This window comes from Hyperolius riggenbachi, chromosome 7 (genome assembly GCF_040937935.1).
Source record: "Hyperolius riggenbachi isolate aHypRig1 chromosome 7, aHypRig1.pri, whole genome shotgun sequence".
Taxonomy (NCBI): Eukaryota; Metazoa; Chordata; class Amphibia; order Anura; family Hyperoliidae; genus Hyperolius; species Hyperolius riggenbachi.
Genome location: NC_090652.1, coordinates 298534603 through 298560302, shown reverse-complemented (window position 1 = coordinate 298560302; position 25700 = coordinate 298534603). Strand labels below are relative to the sequence as shown.

Genomic DNA, 25700 nt, shown 5'->3' with positions numbered 1-25700 from the left:
CACAACAGGAGCAACAGCACCGTCACACCGCACAACAGGAGCAACAGCACGTCACACCGCACAACAGGAGCAACAGCACCGTCACACCGCACAACAGGAGCAACAGCACCGTCACACCGCACAACAGGAGCAACAGCACCGTCACACTGCACAACAGGAGCAGCAGCACCGTCACACAGCACAACAGGAGCAACAGCACCGTCACACTGCACAACAGGAGCAACAGCACCGTCACACAGCACAACAGGAGCAACAGCACGTCACACTGCACAACAGGAGCAACAGCACCGTCACACCGCACAACAGGAGCAGCAGCACCGTCACACAGCACAACAGGAGCAACAGCACCGTCACACAGCACAACAGGAGCAACAGCACGTCACACTGCACAACAGGAGCAACAGCACCGTCACACACCACAACAGGAGCAGCAGCACCGTCACACAGCACAACAGAAGCAACAGCACCGTCACACTGCACAACAGAAGCAACAGCACCGTCACACTGCACAACAGGAGCAACAGCACCATCACACAGCACAACAGAAGCAACAGCACGTCACACTGCACAACAGAAGCAACAGCACGTCACACTGCACAACAGAAGCAACAGCACCGTCACACAGCACAACAGAAGCAACAGCACGTCACACAGCACAACAGGAGCAACAGCACCGTCACACCGCACAACAGGAGCAACAGCACCGTCACACTGCACAACAGGAGCAACAGCACGTCACACAGCACAACAGAAGCAGCAGCACTGTCACACAGCACAACAGAAGCAACAGCACTGTCACACAGCACAACAGAAGCAGCAGCGCTGTCACACTGCACAACAGGAGCAACAGCACTGTCACACTGCACAACAGGAGCAACAGCACCGTCACACTGCACAACAGGAGCAACAGCACCGTCACACTGCACAACAGGAGCAACAGCACCGTCACACAGCACAACAGGAGCAACAGCACGTCACACTACACAACAGGAGCAACAGCACAACAGGAGCAACAGCACCGTCACACTGCACAACAGGAGCAACAGCACTGTCACACTGCACAACAGAAGCAACAGCACCGTCACACAGCACAACAGGAGCAACAGCACCGTCACACAGCACAACAGGAGCAACAGCACCGTCACACAGCACAACAGGAGCAACAGCACCGTCACACTGCACAACAGAAGCAACAGCACCGTCACACAGCACAACAGGAGCAACAGCACGTCACACAGGAGCAACAGCACGTCACACTGCACAACAGAAGCAACAGCACGTCACACTGCACAACAGAAGCAACAGCACCGTCACACAGCACAACAGGAGCAACAGCATCGTCACACAGCACAACGGGAGCAACAGCATCGTCACACAGCACAACGGGAGCAACAGCATCGTCACACAGCACAACGGGAGCAACAGCACCGTCGCACAGCACAACAGGAGCAACAGCACCGTCACACAGCACAACAGGAGCAACAGCACGTCACACAGCACAACAGAAGCAGCAGCACCGTCACACAGCACAACAGGAGCAACAGCACCGTCACACAGCACAACAGGAGCAACGGCACCGTCACACTGCACAACAGGAGCAACGGCACCGTCACACTGCACAACAGGAGCAACGGCACCGTCACACAGCACAACAGGAGCAACGGCACAGTCACACCGCACAACAGGAGCAACAGCACCGTCACACCGCACAACAGGAGCAACAGCACCGTCACACAGCACAACAGGAGCAACAGCACCGTCACACCGCACAACAGGAGCAACATCACCGTCACACAGCACAACAGGAGCAACAGCACAGTCACACAGCACAACAGGAGCAACAGCACCGTCACACAGCACAACAGAAGCAGCAGCACCGTCACACCGCACAACAGGAGCAACAGCACCGTCACACTGCACAACAGGAGCAACAGCACCGTCACACAGCACAACAGAAGCAGCAGCACCGTCACACTGCACAACAGGAGCAACAGCACCGTCACACAGCACAACAGAAGCAGCAGCACCGTCACACAGCACAACAGGAGCAACAGCACCGTCACACAGCACAACAGAAGCAGCAGCACCGTCACACAGCACAACAGGAGCAACAGCACGTCACACAGCACAACAGAAGCAGCAGAACCGTCACACTGCACAACAGGAGCAACAGCACCGTCACACTGCACAACAGGAGCAACAGCACTGTCACACTGCACAACAGGAGCAACAGCACTGTCACACTGCACAACAGGAGCAACAGCACCGTCACACTGCACAACAGGAGCAACAGCACCGTCACACTGCACAACAGGAGCAACAGCACCGTCACACTGCACAACAGGAGCAACAGCACCGTCACACAGCACAACAGGAGCAACAGCACCGTCACACAGCACAACAGAAGCAGCAGCACCGTCACACAGCACAACAGGAGCAGCAGCACCGTCACACAGCACAACAGGAGCAACAGCACCGTCACACTGCACAACAGGAGCAACAGCACCGTCACACTGCACAACAGGAGCAACAGCACCGTCACACTGCACAACAGGAGCAACAGCACCGTCACACTGCACAACAGGAGCAACAGCACCGTCACACTGCACAACAGGAGCAACAGCACCGTCACACTGCACAACAGGAGCAACAGCACCGTCACACTGCACAACAGGAGCAACAGCACGTCACACAGCACAACAGAAGCAGCAGCACCGTCACACTGCACAACAGGAGCAACAGCACCGTCACAGAGCACAACAGAAGCAGCAGCACCGTCACACTGCACAACAGGAGCAACAGCACCGTCACACTGCACAACAGGAGCAACAGCACCGTCACACTGCACAACAGAAGCAACAGCACCGTCACACAGCACAACAGGAGCGACAGCACCGTCACACTGCACAACAGGAGCGACAGCACCGTCACACTGCACAACAGGAGCAACAGCACCGTCACACTGCACAACAGGAGCAACAGCACCGTCGCACAGCACAACAGGAGCAACAGCACCGTCACACTGCACAACAGGAGCAACAGCACCGTCACACAGCACAACAGAAGCAGCAGCACCGTCACACAGCACAACAGGAGCAACAGCACGTCACACTGCACAACAGGAGCAACAGCACCGTCGCACAGCACAACAGGAGCAACAGCACCGTCACACAGCACAACAGGAGCAACAGCACCGTCACACTGCACAACAGGAGCAACAGCACCGTCACACTGCACAACAGGAGCAACAGCACCGTCACACTGCACAACAGGAGCAACAGCACCGTCGCACAGCACAACAGGAGCAACAGCACCGTCACACTGCACAACAGGAGCAACAGCACCGTCACACTGCACAACAGAAGCAGCTGCACCGTCACACAGCACAACAGAAGCAGCAGCACCGTCACACAGCAGAACAGGAGCAACAGCACGTCACACTGCACAACAGGAGCAACAGCACCGTTGCACAGCACAACAGGAGCAACAGCACCGTCACACAGCACAACAGGAGCAACAGCACCGTCACACTGCACAACAGAAGCAGCAGCACCGTCACACAGCACAACAGGAGCAACAGCACGTCACACTGCACAACAGGAGCAACAGCACCGTTGCACAGCACAACAGGAGCAACAGCACCGTCACACAGCACAACAGGAGCAACAGCACCGTCACACAGCACAACAGAAGCAGCAGCACCGTCACACAGCACAACAGGAGCAACAGCACGTCACACTGCACAACAGGAGCAACAGCACCGTTGCACAGCACAACAGGAGCAACAGCACCGTCACACAGCACAACAGGAGCAACAGCACCGTCACACTGCACAACAGGAGGAGCAACAGCGCCATCACACTGCACAACAGGAGCAACAGCACCGTCACACTGCACAACAGGAGCAACAGCACCGTCACACAGCACAACAGGAGCAACAGCGCCGTCACACTGCACAACAGGAGCAACAGCGCCGTCACACTGCACAACAGAAGCAACAGCACATCACACTGCACAACAGAAGCAACAGCACCGTCACACAGCACAACAGGAGCAACAGCGCCGTCACACTGCACAACAGGAGCAACAGCACTGTCACACTGCACAACAGAAGCAACAGCACGTCACACTGCACAACAGAAGCAACAGCACCGTCACACAGCACAACAGGAGCAACAGCACGTCACACTGCACAACAGGAGCAACAGCACGTCACACAGCACAACAGGAGCAACAGCGCCGTCACACTGCACAACAGGAGCAACAGCACTGTCACACTGCACAACAGAAGCAACAGCACGTCACACTGCACAACAGGAGCAACAGCACCGTCACACTGCACAACAGGAGGAACAGCACCGTCACACTGCACAACAGAAGCAACAGCACGTCACACTGCACAACAGAAGCAACAGCACTGTCACACTGCACAACAGAAGCAACAGCACGTCACACCGCACAACAGGAGCAACAGCACTGTCACACTGCACAACAGGAGGAACAGCACCGTCACACTGCACAACAGAAGCAACAGCACGTCACACTGCACAACAGAAGCAACAGCACGTCACACTGCACAACAGGAGCAGCAGCCATAACATAATTAGAATAACATTTGGGTAACACTGAAGAGCCTACCAGTCGCAATAGTTTTTAGTGAAAATGACATAATAAATAAAATTGATTATTTTTTACAATATCAATTTATTATTTAGTCAGCGTTTGCCCATTGTGAAATCTTTCCTCTCCCATTCAGAATTGTATCACAGGTGGTGACATCTTTAGTACTGTCAGGTGATCTGTGCTGAATGTTTTTGTTGGGGGTAGTATTCCGCATAGCTAATCAGCCTAGGGGGCGGGTCTACATTCAATACACAGCAATATATAGAGAGATAGGAGTGCTTCTGATGCTGAAACACTTCCAAATTCTGTATATATCATAAAATCCATGGGTATCCGGAGACTGGAGATGTACTCAAGGATTCTCACCTGTACTATCTTGATCCCTATCAAACGCTGTGCAGCCCCACCCACCTCGGCAAGTTTTCAGCCAAGCTCGCAGGTGGTTGTGGGAGGAGTGACGTTATCTCCCCCCACCTCCTGCAATTTAAAGAGGAACTCCAGTAAAAATCTATATATATATAAAATCGGATGTATGTGTGTGTGTATGTGCCGCGATCACTCGAAAACGGCTTGACCGATTTGAACGAAACTTGGTATGCAGATCCCTTACTACCTGGGATGATATGTTCTGGGGGTCTCGCGGCCCCCCTGCACACGTGGGCGGAGCTACAAACACCAAATCAGATTTCATCCATTCAAGTTAATGGAAAAAATGGAAAAGGCTGCCATTCTCGCAGTATTCAAGCCAGAGTCCCCACACTTGGCACAGTTGGTCACTTGGTGACCGGGGTTACAAATCTAGGAAAAGTGGGCGGAGCATAAAACAGCCAATCAAATTTCAGCCATTCATTTTAAATATGAAAATGTAAACTCCAGCCATTCTTAGACTGTTCATCGCAGGGTTCTCAAACTTGCTACAGTTGGTCACTGGGTGAACGCGATTAAGATTCAAGAAAGTGGGTGGAGCCTACAACAGCCAATCAAAATTCACCTATTGATTTTCAAGGGGAATATTTAAACTGCTGCCATTCTTACACTTTTAATGGCAGAGGCTTCAAACTTGCTACAGTCGGTCATTGGGTGACTGGGGTTCAAATTCACTAAAGGGGCGGGGCCACAAACAGCCAATCAGATTTCCTTGCTGGATAAACTGCTTCCATTCACACATTTTTGATGCCAGGAACCTGAAAGCTCACAAACTTGGTCATTGAGTGACTGTGTGTCAAGGTTACAAAAAGTGGGCGGAGCTAAAAACAACATTTACTGGGAAAATATAAACTGCAGTCATTCTTACACCGTTAATGGCAGGGAACTCAAACTTTGCACAGTTGGTCACTGGGTGAATGAGATTACGATTTTGGAAGGTGGGTGGAGCCTACAACAATAAAAATTCACCTTTTGATTTTCAAAGGGAATATTTAAGCTGCTACCATTCTCTTATACTGTTAATAGCATATGCCTCAAACCTGGTACAGTTGGTCACTGGGTGACTAGGGTTCAAATTCAGAAGGGGGCGGAGCCACAAACAGCCAGATTTGTTTATTTTTCAATGGGAATATACAAAGTATTGATACCAAGGACCCCAAAGCTGATAAACTTGATAATTGAGTGACTGTATGTCAAGGTTAGAAAAAGTGGGCGGTGCCAATAACTAAATTTTTAACATGGCAGGGTTCCCAAACTTGACACAATTGGCCACTGGGTGACTGGGATGAATATTCAGAAATGTACGTGGAGCCTACAACAGCCACTCAAAATGTACCTATTGATTTTCAAGGGGAATATTCACATTGCTACCATTCTTACACTGTTAATGGCAGAGGCCTCAAACCTGATACAGTCAGTCATTGGGTGACTGGGGACCAAATTCACTAAAGGGGTGGAGCCACAAACAGCCAATCAGATTTGTTAGATTGATTTCAGCCTTTCTCTTATTGACAGGGTTCTCAAACTGGGTGGATGGGTGGGTGACACAGTTGGTCACTGGATGACTGGGACTAATATTCAGGAAAGTGGGTGGAGCCGACAGTAGCCAATCAAAATTCACCTTTTGATTTTCAAGGGGAATATCTACATTGCTGCCATTCTTACACTCTTAATGGCAGACGCCTAAAATCTGCTACAGTCAGTCACTGGGAGACTGGGGTTTAAATTCTGAAGGGAGCTGGCCAAAAACAGCCAATCAGATTTGTTTAATTTCAATGGTAAAATGCAACTTATTGATGCCAAGGACCTCAAAGCTCATAAAATTGGTCATTGAGTGGCTGTATGTCAAGATTACAAATAGTGGGCGGAGCCAAAAACAACTAACTTTTTTCATGGGAAAATGTAAACTGCAGCTTTTCTTACACTGTTAATGGCAGGGTTCTCAAACTTTGCACAGTTGGTTACTGGGTGACTACGATTAATATTTGGAAAAGTAGGTGGATCCTACAAGAACCAATCAAAATTTACCTATTGATTTTCAAGGGGAATATTGAAACTGCAGTCATCCTTACACTGTTAATGGCGGAGGCCTCAAACTTTCTACAGTGGGTCATTATGTGACTGGGGTTCAAATTCAGTAAAGGGGTGGAGCCACAAACAGCCAGATTTCTTTGCTCGATAAACTGCTTCCAGTCACACAATTTTGATGCCAGTAACCCGAAAGCTCACAAACTTGGTCATTGATGACTGTGTGTCAAGGTTACAAAAAGTAAGTGGTATTAAAAACAGATTTTTCAGGAAAATTGTAAACTGCAGCCTTTCTTCACTGTTAATGGCAGGGTTCTCAAACTTTGCCCAGCTGGTTACTGGGTGACTGCCTGGGATTAATATTCAGAAAAGTGGGTGGAGCCTAACAATGTCAATCAAAAATCACATGTCGCTTTTCAAGGAGAATATTAAAATTGCTGCCATTCTTGCACTGTTAATGGCACAAGCCTCAAACCTGGTACAGTTGTTAATTGGGTCACTGGGGTTCAAATTCAGAAAAGGGGACAGAGCCACAGACAGTGATTCAGATTTGTTTCATTTCATGGGAAAATACAAATTATTGATGCCAAGGACCCGAAAGCTCACAAACTTGGTCACTGAATGACTGTGTGTCCAGGTTACAAACAGTGGGCAGAGCCAAAAACAAATTTTACTGGGAAAATGTCAACTGCAGCCATTCTTACACTGTTTATGGCAGGGTTCCCAAACTTTGCCCAGATTAATATTCAGGGAAATGGGTGGAGCCTATAATAGCCAATCAAAATTCACCTGTTGATTTTCAAGTGGAATATTTAAATTGCTGCCATTTTCCACTGTTAATAGCAGATGCCTCAAACCTGCTACAGTTGGTCATTGGGTGACTGGAGTTCAAATGCTGGAGAGGGGGTGAAGCCACAAACAGCCAATCTGATTTGTTTAATTTCTATGGGAATATACAAATTATTGATGCCAAGGACCCCAAAGCTCACAAACTTGGTCATTGAGTGTTTGTGCGTTAGGGTTAGAAAGTGGGCGGAGCTAACACCAGTCAAATACATTCCCGGGCAACACCGGGTCATCAGTGGGTGGAGACAAATACAAATTTCACTGGGAAAATGTAAACTGCAGCCATTCTTACACTGTTAATGGCAGGGTTTTTAAGCTTTGCACAGTTGGTCACTGGGTGACTGGGATTAATATTCAGAAAAGTGGGTGGAGCCTACAAAAGTGAATCAAACTTAACCTATTGCTTTTCAAGGGGAATATTTAATTGCTGCCATTCTCGCACTGTTAATGGCACAGGCCTCAAACCTGGTACAGTTGGTTATTGGGTGACTGGGTTTCAAATTCAGAAAAAGGTGTGGAGCCACAAACAGCCAAACAGATTTTTTCATTTCAATGCAAATTATTGATACCAAAGACCGCAAAGCTCACAAACTTGGTCAGTGAGTAATTGTGTGTTAGGGTTAGAAAAAGTATGCAGAGCCAACACCAGCCAAATACATACCCGGGCAATCAGCTAGTAATGTAATAAAAAAAAGTGCTTCGTTTTTACAATAATTATGTAAAAACAGGTTTGACCATTGTAAAATCTTTTAAATCCCTGATTTACATTCTGACATTTATCGCATGGTGCCATTTTTACTGCTGGCAGGTGATGTAGCTGCTGCTTGCTTTTTTGGCAGTTGGAAACAGCTGCAAACAGCTATTTCCCACAATGCAGCAAGGTTCACAGACAGGAAACTGCCAGGAGTACCACGGTCCTCAGAGTTTCTTGTGGGAGGGGTATCACCACAATATCAGCCATACAGCGCCCCCTGATGATCCGTTTGAGAAAAGGAAAAGATTTCTCATGGGAAAGGGGGTATCAGCTACTGATTGGGATAAAGTTCAATTCTTGGTTACGGTTTCTCTTTAAGGTCCCCATACATCAGGCGATGATGGGCAGATTCGTCTAAGAGACAAATCTCTCTCTTATCAAAGCTGATGGGAGAGAGATCTGTCAGCTGCCCATACACCACAAGCCGATTCACGATTGATTTCAGGCTGAAATCGATCAGGAATCAGCCTTGTGATGCCGCATCAGCCGGCCCGACGCTGTCCACCCTAATGTTTAATGTGCCTCCCTAGTGCCCAGTGACATCACACACATGCCCATGTTACCCCGGCAACCACATGGGGTGCGTGTATGGACGGAGGAAGGAGCCCAGAGCCAGCAGTGGACGCGGACAGGTTATGTATGGTGCACTGGGCACTAGGGGGGCACATTGAACATTAGGGGGGGGACAGCGTTGGGGGTTTCATCACTTGTCCCGATATCGTTCCCCGTTACCGCTGCGCACCTAATCGACCATGGCGGCCCGACATCTTGCAGCACATCCAATCCACATGCTCGCCCTGAAATTGGTCGCATCGTCAATCGGGCATGCACTTGCCGCCACAGATTTTCATCAGATTTGATGATTATCGATTCAGATGGTCGATCGGTTGCCCAGTTGATAGGTGTATTGGCACCTTTACTTGCACCAATCAGATTTCATGGCCATGATAGGGGGTTTTATCATGCTGTACCTCAGGCCATTTGTAGACGCCCACATGCCATGCACAGGAAGGCGGGGCTGTGGGGACCATCCAAATGATGAGAATAACTGAATCATGAGAATGCAGCATGACTACTCAGGTTTATTTTACGCTGCTATTAAAAGTTAAATTGATAATTACTGCTTAGAGATATGTTCAATCGGTTTGAGGATCAGGGGCAGAACAGTCCCTGTGACCACGGGGCCCAACTACTGCTCTACTCCCTCCGAAAAAGGGGCCCATCCTTCAGGTCAGGTGTATTTGTGGCCACACTTGTTATGGGTGTGACAATTACAATGTCCCCATGATTTCTAGTTACGCCCGTTTGAGGTTCTCTTTAAAGTAAACCCAAGATGACCCTAAGGTGAAAAACCTTTATACTTACCTTACCTCTGTTTCCACGAGCGCTCCAGCTCACTGCACAGGGGTGGCTGTACTCCCAGTATGGCCAGGCTCAGGCAATGGTGGGACCAGGAGGACTTGGGAAGCCTCTGAAGAATCCAGAGGCTCCCCTCGTCTTAGGTAAGTATTTTTTTTTTTCTTCCATTATTTTCACCTCGGGTACACTTTAACTCCTCAAATATTTACCTTAAAGAGAAACTCCGACCAAGGATTGAACTTTATCCCAATCAGTAGCTGATACCCCCTTTTACATGAGAAATCTATTCCTTTTCACAAACAGACCATCAGGGGGCGCTGTATGGCTGATATTTTGGTGAAACCCCTCCCACAAGAAACTCTGAGGACCGTGGTACTCCTGGCAGTTTCCTGTCTGTGAACCCTGTTGCATTGTGGGAAATGGCTGTTTACAGCTGTTTCCAACTGCCAAAAAAAGCAAGCAGCAGCTACATCACCTGCCAGCAGTAAAAATGTCACCATGTAATAAATGTCAGAATGTAAATCAGGGATTTAAAAGATTTTACAATAGGCAAACACTGACTAAATCATGTATACATAATGATTGTAATATTGAAGCACTTTTTTTTATTACATTATTTTCACTGGAGTTCCTCTATAAACTTTGACTGGTGCTCTTCTATTAGCATTTTAATTCTACTCTCTCCACATTTAACTGTAGCTACAATTTGTTGCCCACCTTTAGCCATGCGATTCAGGACCATGTCTACGAGGATATACGTTCCCGTCCTGCCAGCTCCATCACTGGAACAAAACACGATACAATCACATGGCAGCAGCATACAACAGGCACAATACTAAACTATAGAGAGCTACAAGTATCAGGTCATCCTCCGTTCTAGGAAACATAAGTGTGCTCCAGCTCAACCAATCACTTACTTCCAGGAGTACAGATTGCCCAGCAAGTGAACCAGAACTCCTAGGAGTGTGTAAGGGGCTAAAAAAAGACTCTTAAGGCTTATTCACACTATGGGCTTGAGTTACTAAACCATGATAACTCAAATATGTGTGCTATCGTTGATAAGGTGTGATATCTTTGATAAGGTGTGATATCTTTGATAGGGTGTGATATCTTTGATAAGGTGCAATATCTTTGATAAGGTGCAATGGGCTCGATTCACAAAGCGGTGCTAACCCAGTTAGAGACTTTAGGCGTGATAACCATTGCACCACGCTGGTAAAAAGCCAGTTTAGGCGTGATAAGTTTAGGCATGATAAGTTTAGGTGTGATAAGTTTAGGCATGATAAGTTTAGATAAGTTTAGATCGCACGCAAAGTCCCGCACGCAAAGCAGCGCCATTAAACTCTATGCGAAGTGCACCAGACTTTGCTAGCGCAAAACTTTTGATCGGCTGTGCACTGCGGTGCTAACCCAGACGGTGCTTAAACTTAACATGCCTAAACTTATCACACCTAAACTTATCATGCCTAAACTGAGTTTAGGTGTGATAAAGGGCTTTTCACCAGCGTGCTAACTGTTAGCACCGCTTTGTGAATCAGGCCCAATATCTTTGATAAGGTGCGATATCTTTGATAGGGTGTGATATCTTTGATAAGGTGAGATATCTTTGATGAGGTGTGATATATTTGATGAGGTGTGATATCTGTGATAAGGTGTGATATCTTTGATAAGGTGAGATATCTTTGATGAGGTGTGATATATTTGAAAAGGTGTAATATTTGAGTTATCACCGTTTAGTGAATCAAGCCCTATGAGCATTCGCTGATTTTTTTAAGTGTTGGCGATTTTGCAAAACGCTCTAAAAATGCTTGTGTAATGATTTCCTATGCCAGTGTTACATTTGATCGTTTAGATTTTTTAAAAATCGCAAACACGCTACCTGTACCATTTCTTAAACGTTTTGGCTCAATGGAAGGTATAGGGAAATTGGAAAGCGCTTGAAAAAGCGATTTATTTTGCAATTTCCCGGGCGCTTTCATGAATAAATACATTGTATTTATTCAGTTCCGGGTTAATGAGTTCACTTCTTGACTGATGTCAGGAAGTGAAAAATCAATCACTCCACAAAAGCGCTTAGAAAAACGCTTTTCTAAGCTGAAATCGCTCTGAAAGTGCTTTCAAAAATCACCCCATAAATCGCCAGCGATTACGATAGCGCCGGCGATTTATAATGTGAACAAGGCCTTACTGAAAAACTATGAAAAACAGAATTTTACCTTCTTAAAGCAAATGGTATTTGCAATTATGCAGATTGGAGTTACCATATGATGACTCCCATAATGCATCACTGCTGAATATTAATCCATGCCATGTACTGATGAAGATCAACCAGTCTGAAACAGTCTGTGTGCATGTTGCATTATTGTGGCTCTGTAATATTAACAAGCTGACACATCATTGCATTCCAGCGGTTCTGGAGGTGTGTTTAGCTTTCAGGGACAACAAAGGGATGATTTGCATATTCAGCAGTGATGCATTGTGGGCCACCTCATTTGCTCACTCCAACAAAATAGCAAAATTTCCAGGAGTACATTAATACTTCCTCCTTCAAAGAAAAAAGAAAGTAATATATGCTTTTGTGAGGATGTTATTTGCTTCAGATTCAGGCTGAGAAAAAAAAAAAAAAAAGCCTGTGAATTCTCCCTGATCTATGCATAGTTCTAACATCGTCGGCAAGATGACAGCCCCCATGCAGGTGACAAAGGTAGCCTTCATCAGGGAAAAAAGTTAGAGTGGAAATATACAGTGCAAGATCCAGCATGCAAGATCCAGAAAATGTCACATTTACATGAAGTAACGGTCCACTCTAAGAAACTGCAAATCTGATTAGTTGCTATATAGGGCATCAAGTCATAAGATTTTTTGCTTCATCTTACCATGAAAACCAAAAAAGTACTTATTTTTCCTGACAAATGCATATATGTCTAGCACACATATTGTATACCCTGAGGCCCGTTACACTTGCGTTGCGTAGCTTCCACCTAACGCACCTCATCACAATGACCTTTAAAGGACAACTGAAGTGAGAAGAATATGGAGGCTGCCATATTTATTTCCTGTTAAACGATACCAGTTGCCTGGCTGTCCATCTGATCTCTTTGGCTGCAGTAGTGTCTGAATCACACTGGAAACAAGCATTCAATTCATGCAGCTAATCTTGTCAACTCTGACAAAAATGTCAGAAACACCGGGGGCTCGATTTACTAAAGGGTGCTAAGTGTTAGCACGGCAGTGAAAAGCCGCTTTGCACGTGCAAACTACTTAGCACTAGAGATGTAGCAAACGGTTCCCGAACCGTTCGCTGGCGAACATCTCTGAAAGCATGGGGCTTTTACTACTTCCGGGTCGCTCTGACCCGGAGTAGTACGCCTGCGCTGCCCGGCAAAGCGCGTCCTAGATCGCGCTCCTGTTGCCGGGCACTCTCTGCGCATGTGCGTGACGTCATGAACGACGTCACGCACATGCGCAGAGAGTGCCCGGCAACAGGAGCGCGATCTAGGACGCGCTTTGCCGGGCAGCGCAGGCGTACTACTCCGGGTCAGAGCGACCCGGAAGTAGTAAAAGCCCCAGAGATGATCTCTACTTAGCACCCAAGTTTGTACGCGCAAAGCCTTAACACCCAAGTTTGCATGTGCAAAGCCTTAACACTCGAGTTAGCACATGCAAAGCCGTTACACTCGAGTTTGCACGTGCAAAGCCATAACACTCGAGTTTGCATGTGCAAAGCCTTAACACCCAAGTTTGCATGTGTAAAGCCTTAACACTCGCGTTAGCACATGCAAAGCCTTTACACTCGAGTTAGCACATGCAAAGCCTTAACACTCGAGTTAGCACATGCAAAGCCTTAACACTCGAGTTAGCGCATGCAAAGCCTTAACACTCGAGTTAGCACGTGCAAAGCCTTGAAATCAATGGGCTCGATTCACTAAAGCGTGATAAGTTATCACACTTTAGTGAATCGAACCCATTGATTTCAAGGCTTTGCACGTGTAAACTAGGGTGCTAACTAGTTTGCACGTGCTAACTAGGGTGGTAAGTAGTTTGCACGTGCTAACTAGGGTGCTAAGTAGTTTGCACGTGCTAACTAGGGTGCTAAGTAGTTTGCACGTGCTAACTAGGGTGCTAAGTAGTTTGCACGTGCTAACTAGGGTGCTGAGTAGTTTGCACGTGCTAACTAGGGTGCTGAGTAGTTAGCACATGCAAACTACTTAGCACCCTAGTTAGCACGTGCAAACTACTTAGCCCCCTAGTTTGCACGTGCAAAGCTTTGCACTTGTGAATCAAGCCCCTGATCTGCTGCATGCTTGTTTCAGGACTATGATTCAGCCACAACCGAAGCATGAAACATCAGCAGGACAGCCAGGCAACTGGTATTGAGTAAAAAAGAAATAAATATGGCAGCCTCCACATTCTTCTCACGGCAGTTATATTTACAGGTGGAGAGGGTGGTGGGCACAGTACCTGCAGTGCACGATAATAGGGCATGAGCGTCCTCGAAAAGACTTGTTCACCTTCCTGTAAAACAAGACAAGAAATCTCAATGTTACCCCCAAACCTGTAAACATCACGAGCATAACAGAATTATCATTTATTTTGAATGAACCTGTTGTGTGCTATTGCTGTTCTGTCATAGCTCTGCACCTAGTGATAACCTTAAGGGCTTAGTTCCACTATACCCGAGTCCAGGCCTAATCTGCCCCCCAGTTAGGCAAAGTGGCCCCCAAATGTAAGACAAATATTCTCCAATAATGCAGTGACCCCCCACATACACACACTTGTTAGGCAGTGCACCCCGCAAGCATTGGGGCTCCATAGTGTCTACAAAAGCCAACATACTCACCACTAGGAGCAGGACCCTCGCATCACCAGGGTCACGCCTCCCATGAGTCTCACTGGACTACATGAAACCCAGGGTGATGCAGTGACGCATATCAATACGCCAAGCCACATCACTCCACCTGAGGAGTCTCAACACAGCCACAACCTGCAAGCCACATTTAATTATACTGCAAAAGAGCTTTGAGAGCCAGTAACAAAAGCTTCAGTGGGCCATAGTTTGAGGACATGTGCTATAGAGCATTAATACCAATAAATCCAGTTATATCCCAAAACAGAAGTGTTTAATAACATGACAAATGCTGTTTCTGGATACATTCTACTCCTCTTTTATAAAGTAACAGCTAAACTGTAGCTCAACTCAGCTTGCGCTCAAGTGATCCCTGCTAACTCCTCCCCTTCTGATGACTCATCCTGAATTCTCTAGCAGAGTGGGTGAGGCATTGACAGAAGTCAGGCTAGGCTACGCTACATCACACTATTTTTATTTATTTTTTGAAGAGGAAAGAAGAGAGGATCAGATTAAATCGGAACTGAACTCCTCTATGCTCATAGATAAGCAACAACATAGTAACCTTAAAGTGAACCTCCGGACTAAAAATCTACTCAGCAGAACTGAAAAGGCTTGGTGTTTCTTTAACAGTGTCACAGCATCAGAACTAGTTGGAACTGCGTCTCATGCTCCCTGTCACCTCCTTTCAACCAAAAAGATGGCTGCCCTCATGAAATCACAAACATTTGCCTGTTCTTTTAAAACAGGGTGGGTAAGATATTATATTACCTATCTATTTTAATTAACATAACTAATGTAACATAATGACAGTGTTTGTTTAGGCTGGAGTTCCTCTTTAAAGTGACCCAGAGACGAAGCACCCTCATGTATTTTACCATATATATCAGTAAGAACATTAGAGAAAACACCTACCCTGCTCTCTGTTTTATCCTCACTGCTAAAAGTGTCTTATCAGCTGTGATAAGAATCCCGGACTGAGCATTCAGGCCTAGTGCACACCAGAGCGGTTCGGCTGCGTTTTGCGATCCGCTTGGGGCTGCGGATACGCTTGGGTAATGTATTTCAATGGGCTGGTGCACACCAGAGCGGGAGGCGTTTTGCAGAAACGCATACTCTCGGGGTGAGGCATTTTTTGGATTGTGGATGCGTTTCTGCCTCAATGTTATGTATAGGAAAAACGCAAACTGCTCTGAAAAACGGCAGATCAGAGCGGTTTTGCAGGCGTTCTTGTTACAGAAGCTGTTCAGTAACAGCTTTACTGTAACAATATCTGAAATCTACTACACCAAAAACGCTTCACAAAAACGCAAAATGCTAGCTAAAACGCTACAGAAAAATAACAAAAAGCGTTTCAAAATCTGCTAGCATTTTGCGGATCTGCTAGCAGGTTTTGGTGTGCACCGGGCCTCAGTCTGACTTTGCAGGGAATAATTATAGCTGAGTCATTATAGCAGAGCCACAAGGGGGCAGGCTTGGGCTTGAAAAGACACCAGAGAAGACAGACTCAGCTATAATCTTTCCGTAGCAAAGCCAGACTGAGTGCTCAGTCGGGGATTCTTATCAGAGGTGATAACAGTCAGATTAAACAGAGAACAATGAAACAAAGAGCAGATTAGGTGTTTACTGTCATGTTCCCACTGATTTATAAGGTAAAATAAAAGAGGGTGCTTCATCTCTGGTTCTTTTTAAGGCCTATTTTCTGAACACTTTGCGATTTGAAAGCTCTTGCCAATGTAATGCTGTGGGTATGATCTTGAGGTGTGATTTTATAAATATCCCTCATAGCATTGCATTAGCAAGAGCTTTTCACTAGCGATTAGAAATTGCTCCTAGTGGGTTTCTGGCCGTACAGAAAAACATTTCTTTGTTATAGCTGAAACAAATCCTGCAATAATTATAATCTGCAGTGTGTCTACTTCCTGCTTTCATGGAAGCAGACATAGGGTTAACATCCTGAGTTTACAAATTAGCTGCTCTGCCATGGACTACCAAGATTCCTGTATTGACACAGCTGAGACATCAAATTACATTTGTGATAAGTCACAGATGAGGGGGGATTAGACGGGCTAAACTCTCTAAATACATACAGGGTGGATTAATCTGTGTATTCCTTCTGTCCTGTGCAAGAGTTCAAGTCCACTTTAAGAACCATGCCTGGGCCCTTATTAAACGCTTCAGTTTCAGGATATAACTATGAATACTTACATGGACATGCTACAGGGCCTATTTCAAGCCGATGTTAGAAAAAAAATCATGCGCTAGGCTCACACAAATCTGTAGTTTCAGTGTGACAATGAAAATACAATGGAAAGATCAATTTAAAAATACCGGTAGTCCCCGACTAACGAACGCCCGACTTACGAAGGGCCCGCCGACAGGGCCGGATTTGTACTTTTTACCGCCCAAGGCCAACTATATCATCTGTATAGTTGTTAGCTGTGTGCCCCAACGAGAATTCTCCTTACTTTCCATCATTGGTGTCACAGACAATAGCTATTTTAGTAATATGCGCAGGGGCGTAACAATAGGCCCTGCAGCCCATGCGCCCGCGAGGGGGCCCGCCCCCCCCCCCCCCCCCCCTGGGGCCCGCTCGGGGCCGTTTTGTGGGTGCTGGAGGGGTGGCAGCATGAGGGGAAAGCCTTGCCCACAGTCAGCGGGGAGAGGGGTAGTTCCCCCCTCTCCCTCACTTCGGGGCTCTCCCCTCTGCGCTCCCCTCCAGCTCGTTAGTGTGTGGGGCTGCAGGCAGCGGCGGGCAGATACATACCTTCTTCCGTGCGTTCCATCGGAGACTTCTCGCTCTAGCGGCTGACGTCACTTCCGGAAGTGACGTCAGCCGCTAGAGTGAGAAGTCTGCGATGGAACGCACGGAAGCAGGTATGTATCTGCCCGCCGCTCGCTGCCCACAGCCCCACACACTAACGAGCTGGAGGGTAGCGCAGAGGGGAGAGCCCCGAGGTGAGGGAGAGGGTGGAACTACCCCTCTCCCCGCCGACTGTGGGCAAGGCTTTCCCCTCATGCTGCCACCCCTCCAGCACCCACAAGACGGCCCCGAGCGGGCCCCAGGGGAGGGGGGGGGCCCGCTCTGGAAATCTGCAGGGGGCCCGGTAGGGCCTAGTTACGCCCCTGAATATGCGTATAGATTATATGTTATGTTTTGAACTTTTATGGTATGCTTGCCATCTCCTTAATGATGGACCCAATGTGTCACCATGAGAGTTAGGCTGATGTGTACCTGCAGGATAGAGCTTACATATCTTGCAGAGACATCACAAGTACAGGACAGTGAGTTGAAAGGTTAAAGCTGTCCTTGTAGACAAAGAACAGCTCTACTGCCACTCACTGAGCCGCCCCTAAACTTCTGGTGCCCTAGGCCATGGCCTATGTGGCCTTGCCAGAAATCCGGCCCTGCCCGCCGATACGAACGGCATGGATTCAGTGTTTCCATGGGAACAAGCCAAAAAAAATGTTCAAATTGGACTTGTAGTTTTTGAGAAAATCAATTTTAAAAATGTCAAAGAAAAAATGGCTTTTAGGCTCCTTGCACACAGGGACGTTACAGGCGCACGTTAGTGCAGCCTGTAACGCTCCCCCAACGCACAGCAATGTAACACAAGTGGGCTGTTCACACGGCCCACGTTGCGTTACATTGTAACGCAGCAAAGTGCTGCATGCTGTGTGTTCTCCGCGGCTAAGCCGCGTTAGACTGCTTGCACATGCTCAGTCATGTTGGGGAGGAGGGGAGAGCGGCCAGCCACATGGCTAATTAAGATTTACTGCACTCAGTGATGTGCAAGGTTTACTTCCTGGAGCGGCCGCTCTGTGCGGCGATTGGCCGGGCGGGACCACGTGATGCCGCATGCGTCCAAGAGTACGCATCACGGCATCACGGACGCCAGAGTGAGCTGCACAACGCGGCTCACTCCGACGTCCACAACAGAGAGCACCAGGCGTTGCGTTAGGGGCATGTTATGTGCCCTATAACGTCCCCTAAACGCAACGTCCTGGTGTGTAACTAGCCTTAAACTTGTATAGGCGTGTACAGAAGGCAGAGGTGACACAGAGGGGGACACTGGAGGCACAGAGGAGGTACAGGGGACAGAGATGGCACATTGTTCCAACTTAACAGATTCAGGTTAAGAACGAACCTACAGTCCCTATCGCGTTCGTTAATAACCGGGGACTACATGTGAGGCCCAGTGCACACCACAACCGCTAGCAGATCCTCAAAACGCTAGCGGTTTTTGGAGCAGATTTCAGAGCGATTCTAGGCATGTTTAGAGACGTTTTCTAAACATTGCCTAGCATTTTTGGGAGCGTTTTTGTGCAGCAGATTATAAATACTGCTACAGTAAAGCTGTTACTGAACAGCTACTGTAACACAAACGCCTGGAAAACCGATCTGATCTAGCTTTTTTTACAGAGCGGTTTGCGTTTTTCCTATACTTTACATTGAGGCAGAAACGCTTCTGCAAACCGCACAAGTGCAGCAGGAGGCACGTTTGCAGTTTGCTAAAAACCTCAAACCGCTGGTGTGTGCACCATCCCATTGAAATACATTAGCCAAGCGTTATCACAGGCGGATGCGGTTTGCTGATCGCTACAAAAAACGCTCGGTGTGCACCAGGCCTAACTGTCAATATGTGGTCACTAGGGATGGTCAATGATATGTTAGTCATTCTAAGTTGATGCAAATGTTATGCTTAATTTATGCTAATGCACGTAGCTCTGAAGTAGAACAAGCAAATGCCGCAGTGGGTGTACTTGATTGCTCCATTTCTAAGCTACAGAAATTTGCATAAAGTTCACATCAACTCTGAATTATTTATTAGTATCACAGTGACGATCTCTGTAATACAGCTTCTGCACACTTTTATGGACAGTGAATGATTTGAAACAATGAACAGAATCTACAAAGCTCTGCACGATGTGTCGGTGCAATACACACACTGGAAATAAAATAGAAAAAAAATACTTGCCTGGTAAAGCTATAAAAGTAACAGGAAACTGAAAATGCAGAAAAAAGGTAAAAGTTTCAACTCCTTATATCCCTCATCTACCTCTGTTAGGCTGGCTGGCGCCACCTGCTGGCAGCGACAGTAGTGGACGAACAGTGGGAGGAGACTGCGAAGGAGGCGTGTCCCACCTGCTCATGATCACTTTTGTGACTATGCAACTGAGACCAAAATTACAAGCTGCAAATCACAAAAATGACATGGGCAGCCACGTAATCAGACAGGAGGAAGAAGGACAGCGGAGAGGTCAGAGATTGCTATTATAGGCCACACCCACAATAAACATACCGTGGGTGGGGCATCGGCAGAGCAAAACTCATTCAAACTCACTGGGGAAAGAAAAAAGTCAGCAGGCATACATGCAAAACTATGGCACAGAGAGGACAGCAATGCAGTACAATTTTCTTCAAATCTTGTTAAAAGTAATACTTTAGTTAAAAGGGTAATATAACCTGGTCTCAATGTAAGTAATTCACCCAAAAATATATTTGTAATTTGCATCTCTTAAAAAACAGCAGCCTTTACAAGAATGCCCGCCCATAGATCTCCCATGACTTCCTATGCAGCTGCAGGCATTGCACCCAAACTGAAAGGCTGACTGGTGCTGAGTTTGAAGAGGGTGTGTCCATGGGAGGAGCTCACCTTATGTAAAAACAGCTATGAAAGTGAGTAGAAGCTGCTACAGGACCACAGGTCACATGATATACAGCCTCCTCCTTGTGAGTTCAGCTCACAGTGTAAATCAGCAGCAGTTTAGTTAAAATCACAACAATTTTGGGCAAGCACCATCCACTCTACCATAAATATGGGTAAATCTCAGAGTGTGCAGAAAGGAACTATAATTGTATATACATGTCAAAAAAGGAGAAAAAGTAGTTCCCTAACAAACCGCACCACTCAACCATATATTCAAATATAATTAACCTTTATTGAGTACAAAAGATATTAAAAACACTAAAAACTATAGACAATGGGGCACATAGTACTATACATCATTATATATATCCACAATATAGCACAATTCCACAAAGCCTGTATAACTCCTCCTCTATGTAGTCAAATAGTACCATATAACAATCATATGTATGAATAGAGTCAAAAGACCCCCAGCAGTTAACAGCCACATGCGTGTAAGGCAGTAACAAGTGTAAAAAACTGGTTTTATAAAGTGCAAAGTGCCATCAAAAAGTAATGTGGTATAGATACCATCCAATAAGTCAAAGTATGAAGCCACCGTGCGGAAATAAGAAAATAGTAATCAGTGCAAAGTGCTATAAGAAAAAGATAAGAGGCTGCAGCTTACCGAGGATAAGGAGGGATAGGCAGGGAAGGATGGTGTGCCCCTCAACGCCGTCGCGATTCGCTGCCTACAATGCGCAGCTTCGAAGACGAAGAGAGTTATACAGGCTTTGTGGAATTATGCTATATTGTGGATATATATAATGATGTATAGTACTATGTGCTCCATTGTCTATTGTTTTTAGTGTTTTTAATATCTTTTGTACTCAATAAAGGTTAATTATATTTGAATATATGGTTGAGTGGTGCGGTTTGTTAGGGAACTACTTTTTCTCCTTTTTTGACAGCAGTTTAGTTAACACATTATAAAGGCTGCTGCATCTCCACAGGCTGCAGTGAGAGATGCTGAATAGGGATGGTTAATGAGATGCAAAAAGTTCTGAGTTGATGCAAGATTATGCAAACTTCATCCAAATCAGAACAGCATAATTATCTCAGAGCTCGGAAAATGTCTGTGTGGGAGTGTACTATTTCCTCTCTCAATAACAGTTGTTTTTTTTTCTATTCACTAAGCTCAAAGGGCTTATCATGAGCACAGAAGATAAGAGGTAAAAGAAAGACATGACTGTGACTTGATTATCTAGAGCATACATGTCAAACTCTGGCCCGCAGAGCCATTAAATTTGGCCCCCAAGTGGTTTCCCCACTTTGCATTATGTGTGGCCCACTCTAGACCACCAGGGAAGCTATATTGGAGGTGAAGCCATCCAGAACTACTGGGAAGCCATATGGGGAGGGTGGGGAAAGCACTAAACACTAGGGAACTGTATTGGGCAGGGAGAGGGGCCACCTGGGAACTTTATAAAGGAGGAAGGTGGACAGTAAACATTGAGAATAGCCCGCGACTAGGTCCCAGTGTACTATTTCGGCCCACTTTGTATTTGAGTTTGACACCCTTGATCTAGAGACATCAAAGACAGAATTGGTGTCAAGCTGGAGGATTTCAATTTTAAGATAAAACAATTTCTGATAAGAGCTCACAATCTAATCCTACCATAGTCATACTAATGTCCTACCATATTATTATTATTATTTATATAGCACTGACATCTTCTCAGCACTGTACAGAGTACATAGTCATGTCACTGGCTGTTCTCAGAGGAGCTCACAATCTAATCCTACTATAGTCATACTAATGTCCTACCATATTATTATTATGTATATATATAGCACTGACATCTCCTGCAGCACATTACAGAGTACATAGTCATGTCACTGACTGTCCTCAGAGGAGCTCACACTCTAATCCTACCATAGTCATAGTCTAATGTCCTACCATATTATTATTATGTATATATATAGCACTGACATCTCCTGCAGCACTGTACAGAGTACATAGTCATGTCACTGACTTCTCTCAGAGACGCTCACAAACTAAACTCGACTATAGTCATACTTCCATTGTAGTCTAGGGCCAATTTTGGGGAAAGCCAATAAACTTATCTGTATGTTTTTTGGGATGTGAGAGGGAACTAGAGTGCCCAGAGGAAACCCACGCAGACACGGGGAGAACATACAAACTCTGTTCAGATAGTGCCCTGGCTCTACTGTCATACTATTTCAGTGAGCCTGATTTATAAAGGCATGTGCCCTATTAGAGTAGGAGTGCAGCAGAGCAACCAATCAGGTTTCATTTTTGATTGGTTACTCTGGGCAACTTTTGGTCACATTTTTTCACTGAAATGAATCAGCCTCAATGCTTGTGTCAGTATTTCTGTATTGTCATTTATAGGGGTATCCCAGCTAAATCTATTCCTGAACACAGTGAGGCAGGGTTAGAACCACAGAGCTGCCAGGGTGCGGCTCACCTGCGGAAGTCAAGCAGGGGGCGCGTGCTGCTGGGAATGCCCTCTGCTGGCCAGCTCAAGAAGTGGAACTGTGTCAGGGTCCTTGTCTCCTGGGTCTGAACATTCTTCAGGTAAAAGCTGCGCACCAGGAAATCTTCACACCAGATGTGTTCAGAGACGAGATTCACCTGTAGGGAGGAGATAAAATGACAGTGTCCTGAAAGTGAACTTCCTCTTCCCAACACAAGGGGCATCAGCGATCCACGCCCTGATGGCCACTCTGTACTCCCTGTGCCTCATTTGCTGGATAACCAACCTCATAGATGTGATAGAGAGAGGAACCTTCATCAGGCCAGTAGCGGTCGCACTGCTTTACTCCGTCCTCCACCAATGGCGTCAGCATGACTATGACGGTGCAGCCATTTTCCCAAACCATCTACGAGCAAAGCGAAGGCATTAGCATTCAGTCTATTTATCGCAGCCAAGACTTGCAAATGTTTACACAATGAAACCCCCGACTCTGTTTTCCCTAATGTGAATGTGCCCCTCGCCCAAGCATTTAATACTTGACCTGTCCGCTGGTCCCCATGGATCATACGCATTGTCACCAGGCTTCCGTTAGACACGTGGCACGTGTGTGACATCACATACGCGCCAAATGCTTAACGTCACAAGCCCGCCCACAATGCAGAAGATGAATGGGGACTACAGCGCAGGACAAGTAAGGTAAAAAATGGACGGGCGGGGGTCTCATTTACATTAGGAGGGCAACGACGGAGGCCGCAGATGTGGCTACATAAGGCCGATTCCCGACAGATTTCATGCATAAATCTCGGGAATCGGTCTTATTTTCATTATTTTATTTTTTTTTATTTAAAAAAAAAATACAAAAACATTTATAAAAAAAATCTATATTTAGCACACAGCCTATGAAATGACCAAAAATGAATAGAAAAGATTATATATCCCCTCTAAAAACCAGTAACACGCATTGAACATTACACAGAACTTGCAATGAAACACTCTGCGGTAGTCAGTCGTTATTTCAATTAAAGCGGGATTGTCACCATAAAAATAAAATTTAAACAGCAACTGGTCTGAGTGTATTAAGTGATAAAGATGCTAATCCTGCATTCAAAACTTGCAAAACTTTTTCTGCTGTTATGGTTTGGAGTTATCACATACTTTAGGAGCGCTGACCATAGTGCCAAACAGTGCCAAAGAGTTGAATGCTGGGAGTTCTTTTTATCTATAATATATTCCTCCTCTTCCATTTATTTCCCTTCCTAGCTGCTTATCAGAAACACCCTCTGATTACTTGTGTTTACAAGCAAGGCTGAGTTGACTTATTGGATGTGTTAATTAAAAAAAAGACAGTGCAGTTGTTAGTATACACCTCAGTGGGAGTGTCTGAAGACTCTGGGAGGAGGGCAGCTAATGAATACACAATGAGCAAGAGAAGGGAGGGGGGAAAACAAGAGTAAGGGCCCTTTTCCACTAGCGGCGATTCCGATGCTGAATCGCAAAATCGCAAACCGCTAGTGATTTTGAAATCGCTACGGATTGCTTTTTAACATAGGAATCGCGGTAGGTAATTTCCACTACCGCGATTCGTTTTTGACTCAAACGCGATCGCACCGCGGAGCGATCTTTGCCGCGATTTTGCTATGCAGTGCATTGCATAGCAAAATCGTGAACGCAATCGCCGGGAAGTTTCCTGCACTTGCGTTTCAGCAATCGCTAGCGTTTAGCACGAACGCTAGCGATTGCTAGTGGAAAAGGGCCCTAAGGATATGATGTCAGCATTAGCTTGGCAAGATGGCCACTGCCTAGAATAGGATTTTCTGCTTTTCCTTTATAAAATTCACAGGAATCATTACGTGGATAGCAAAATACATATGTTATATAAGTAGAAGTAGTATTTATCTACTTATATATGTGTTTTTTATTTCTATGTTAGCATGGGTGTCGCTTGTTCTTTAAGCAAGATAACCAAGATAAAATGCAAACAGTTCAGTTCCACCCCAAGATTGTGCACAATATGCAAAAGTCTAAGCAAGACTGTCCCCCAGCATGGAGTCAGCGTAGAGTGCTTTTACACTCTGCGGTTACAGATTTCGGTTTGGGTATCCATTCCATGACCTGTACTTGATGCTTATGTATGTTGTGTGACTCTGAAGAAGCGGCTTGTTGGCCCTGAAACACGTGTCAGGCAATCTTTTTGTTGAATTGGACTTCTGATCATGTCTACATCCTGTATCCGCAACTTGCAAGACTTGTGATTGAAGAATAAAGAGTGAAATTATTCCTTTAAAACCCCTTTTTGTCTTGCTTAGACTTTTGCATATTGTGCGTTATTTTAATTAACTCACCTGCCAGAAATCGGCGATGGTGTGTGACAACGGTCCCTGCGTGGCGATGTACGCTGGCATACGCGGATCGTGATCAATCTGAAAGAAACATGTTATTGCAACTTGACGAGGAGGATTCATGGTGTAACGGCACAAAAAGGATATGTTCACTAAATGATATGTTCACACAGGATTAAGATTAAATTGGGGCCTAGGCAAGATAGCAGTTTTTGCCCACAGCTGATGGTCACCTAGCTGTTTAAGTAAGATTTGGTGGGGGTTCGGAAACCTAGACTAAATACAGTACTGGAACAGAGATGCCCAGAGTGTAATATCCTAGCCACAGTAACTTTAATATAAAAGAAT

General features: G+C 46.1%; 1 protein-coding gene across 2 annotated transcripts in view; it reads right to left on the bottom strand.

Moving 5' to 3' along the window:
- Positions 1-25700, bottom strand: part of PTPRN (protein tyrosine phosphatase receptor type N) — a 160091-nt gene that overhangs the window by 4658 nt on the left and 129733 nt on the right. For both annotated transcript variants that reach the window (XM_068246034.1, XM_068246035.1), the window contains 5 exons: positions 25356-25433; positions 23300-23419; positions 23005-23171; positions 14498-14551; positions 10754-10818 (listed from right to left, as the gene is read on the bottom strand). In XM_068246034.1, the coding sequence (XP_068102135.1) occupies positions 10754-10818; positions 14498-14551; positions 23005-23171; positions 23300-23419; positions 25356-25433 (484 nt within the window). The remainder of the gene's footprint in view (positions 1-10753; positions 10819-14497; positions 14552-23004; positions 23172-23299; positions 23420-25355; positions 25434-25700) is intronic.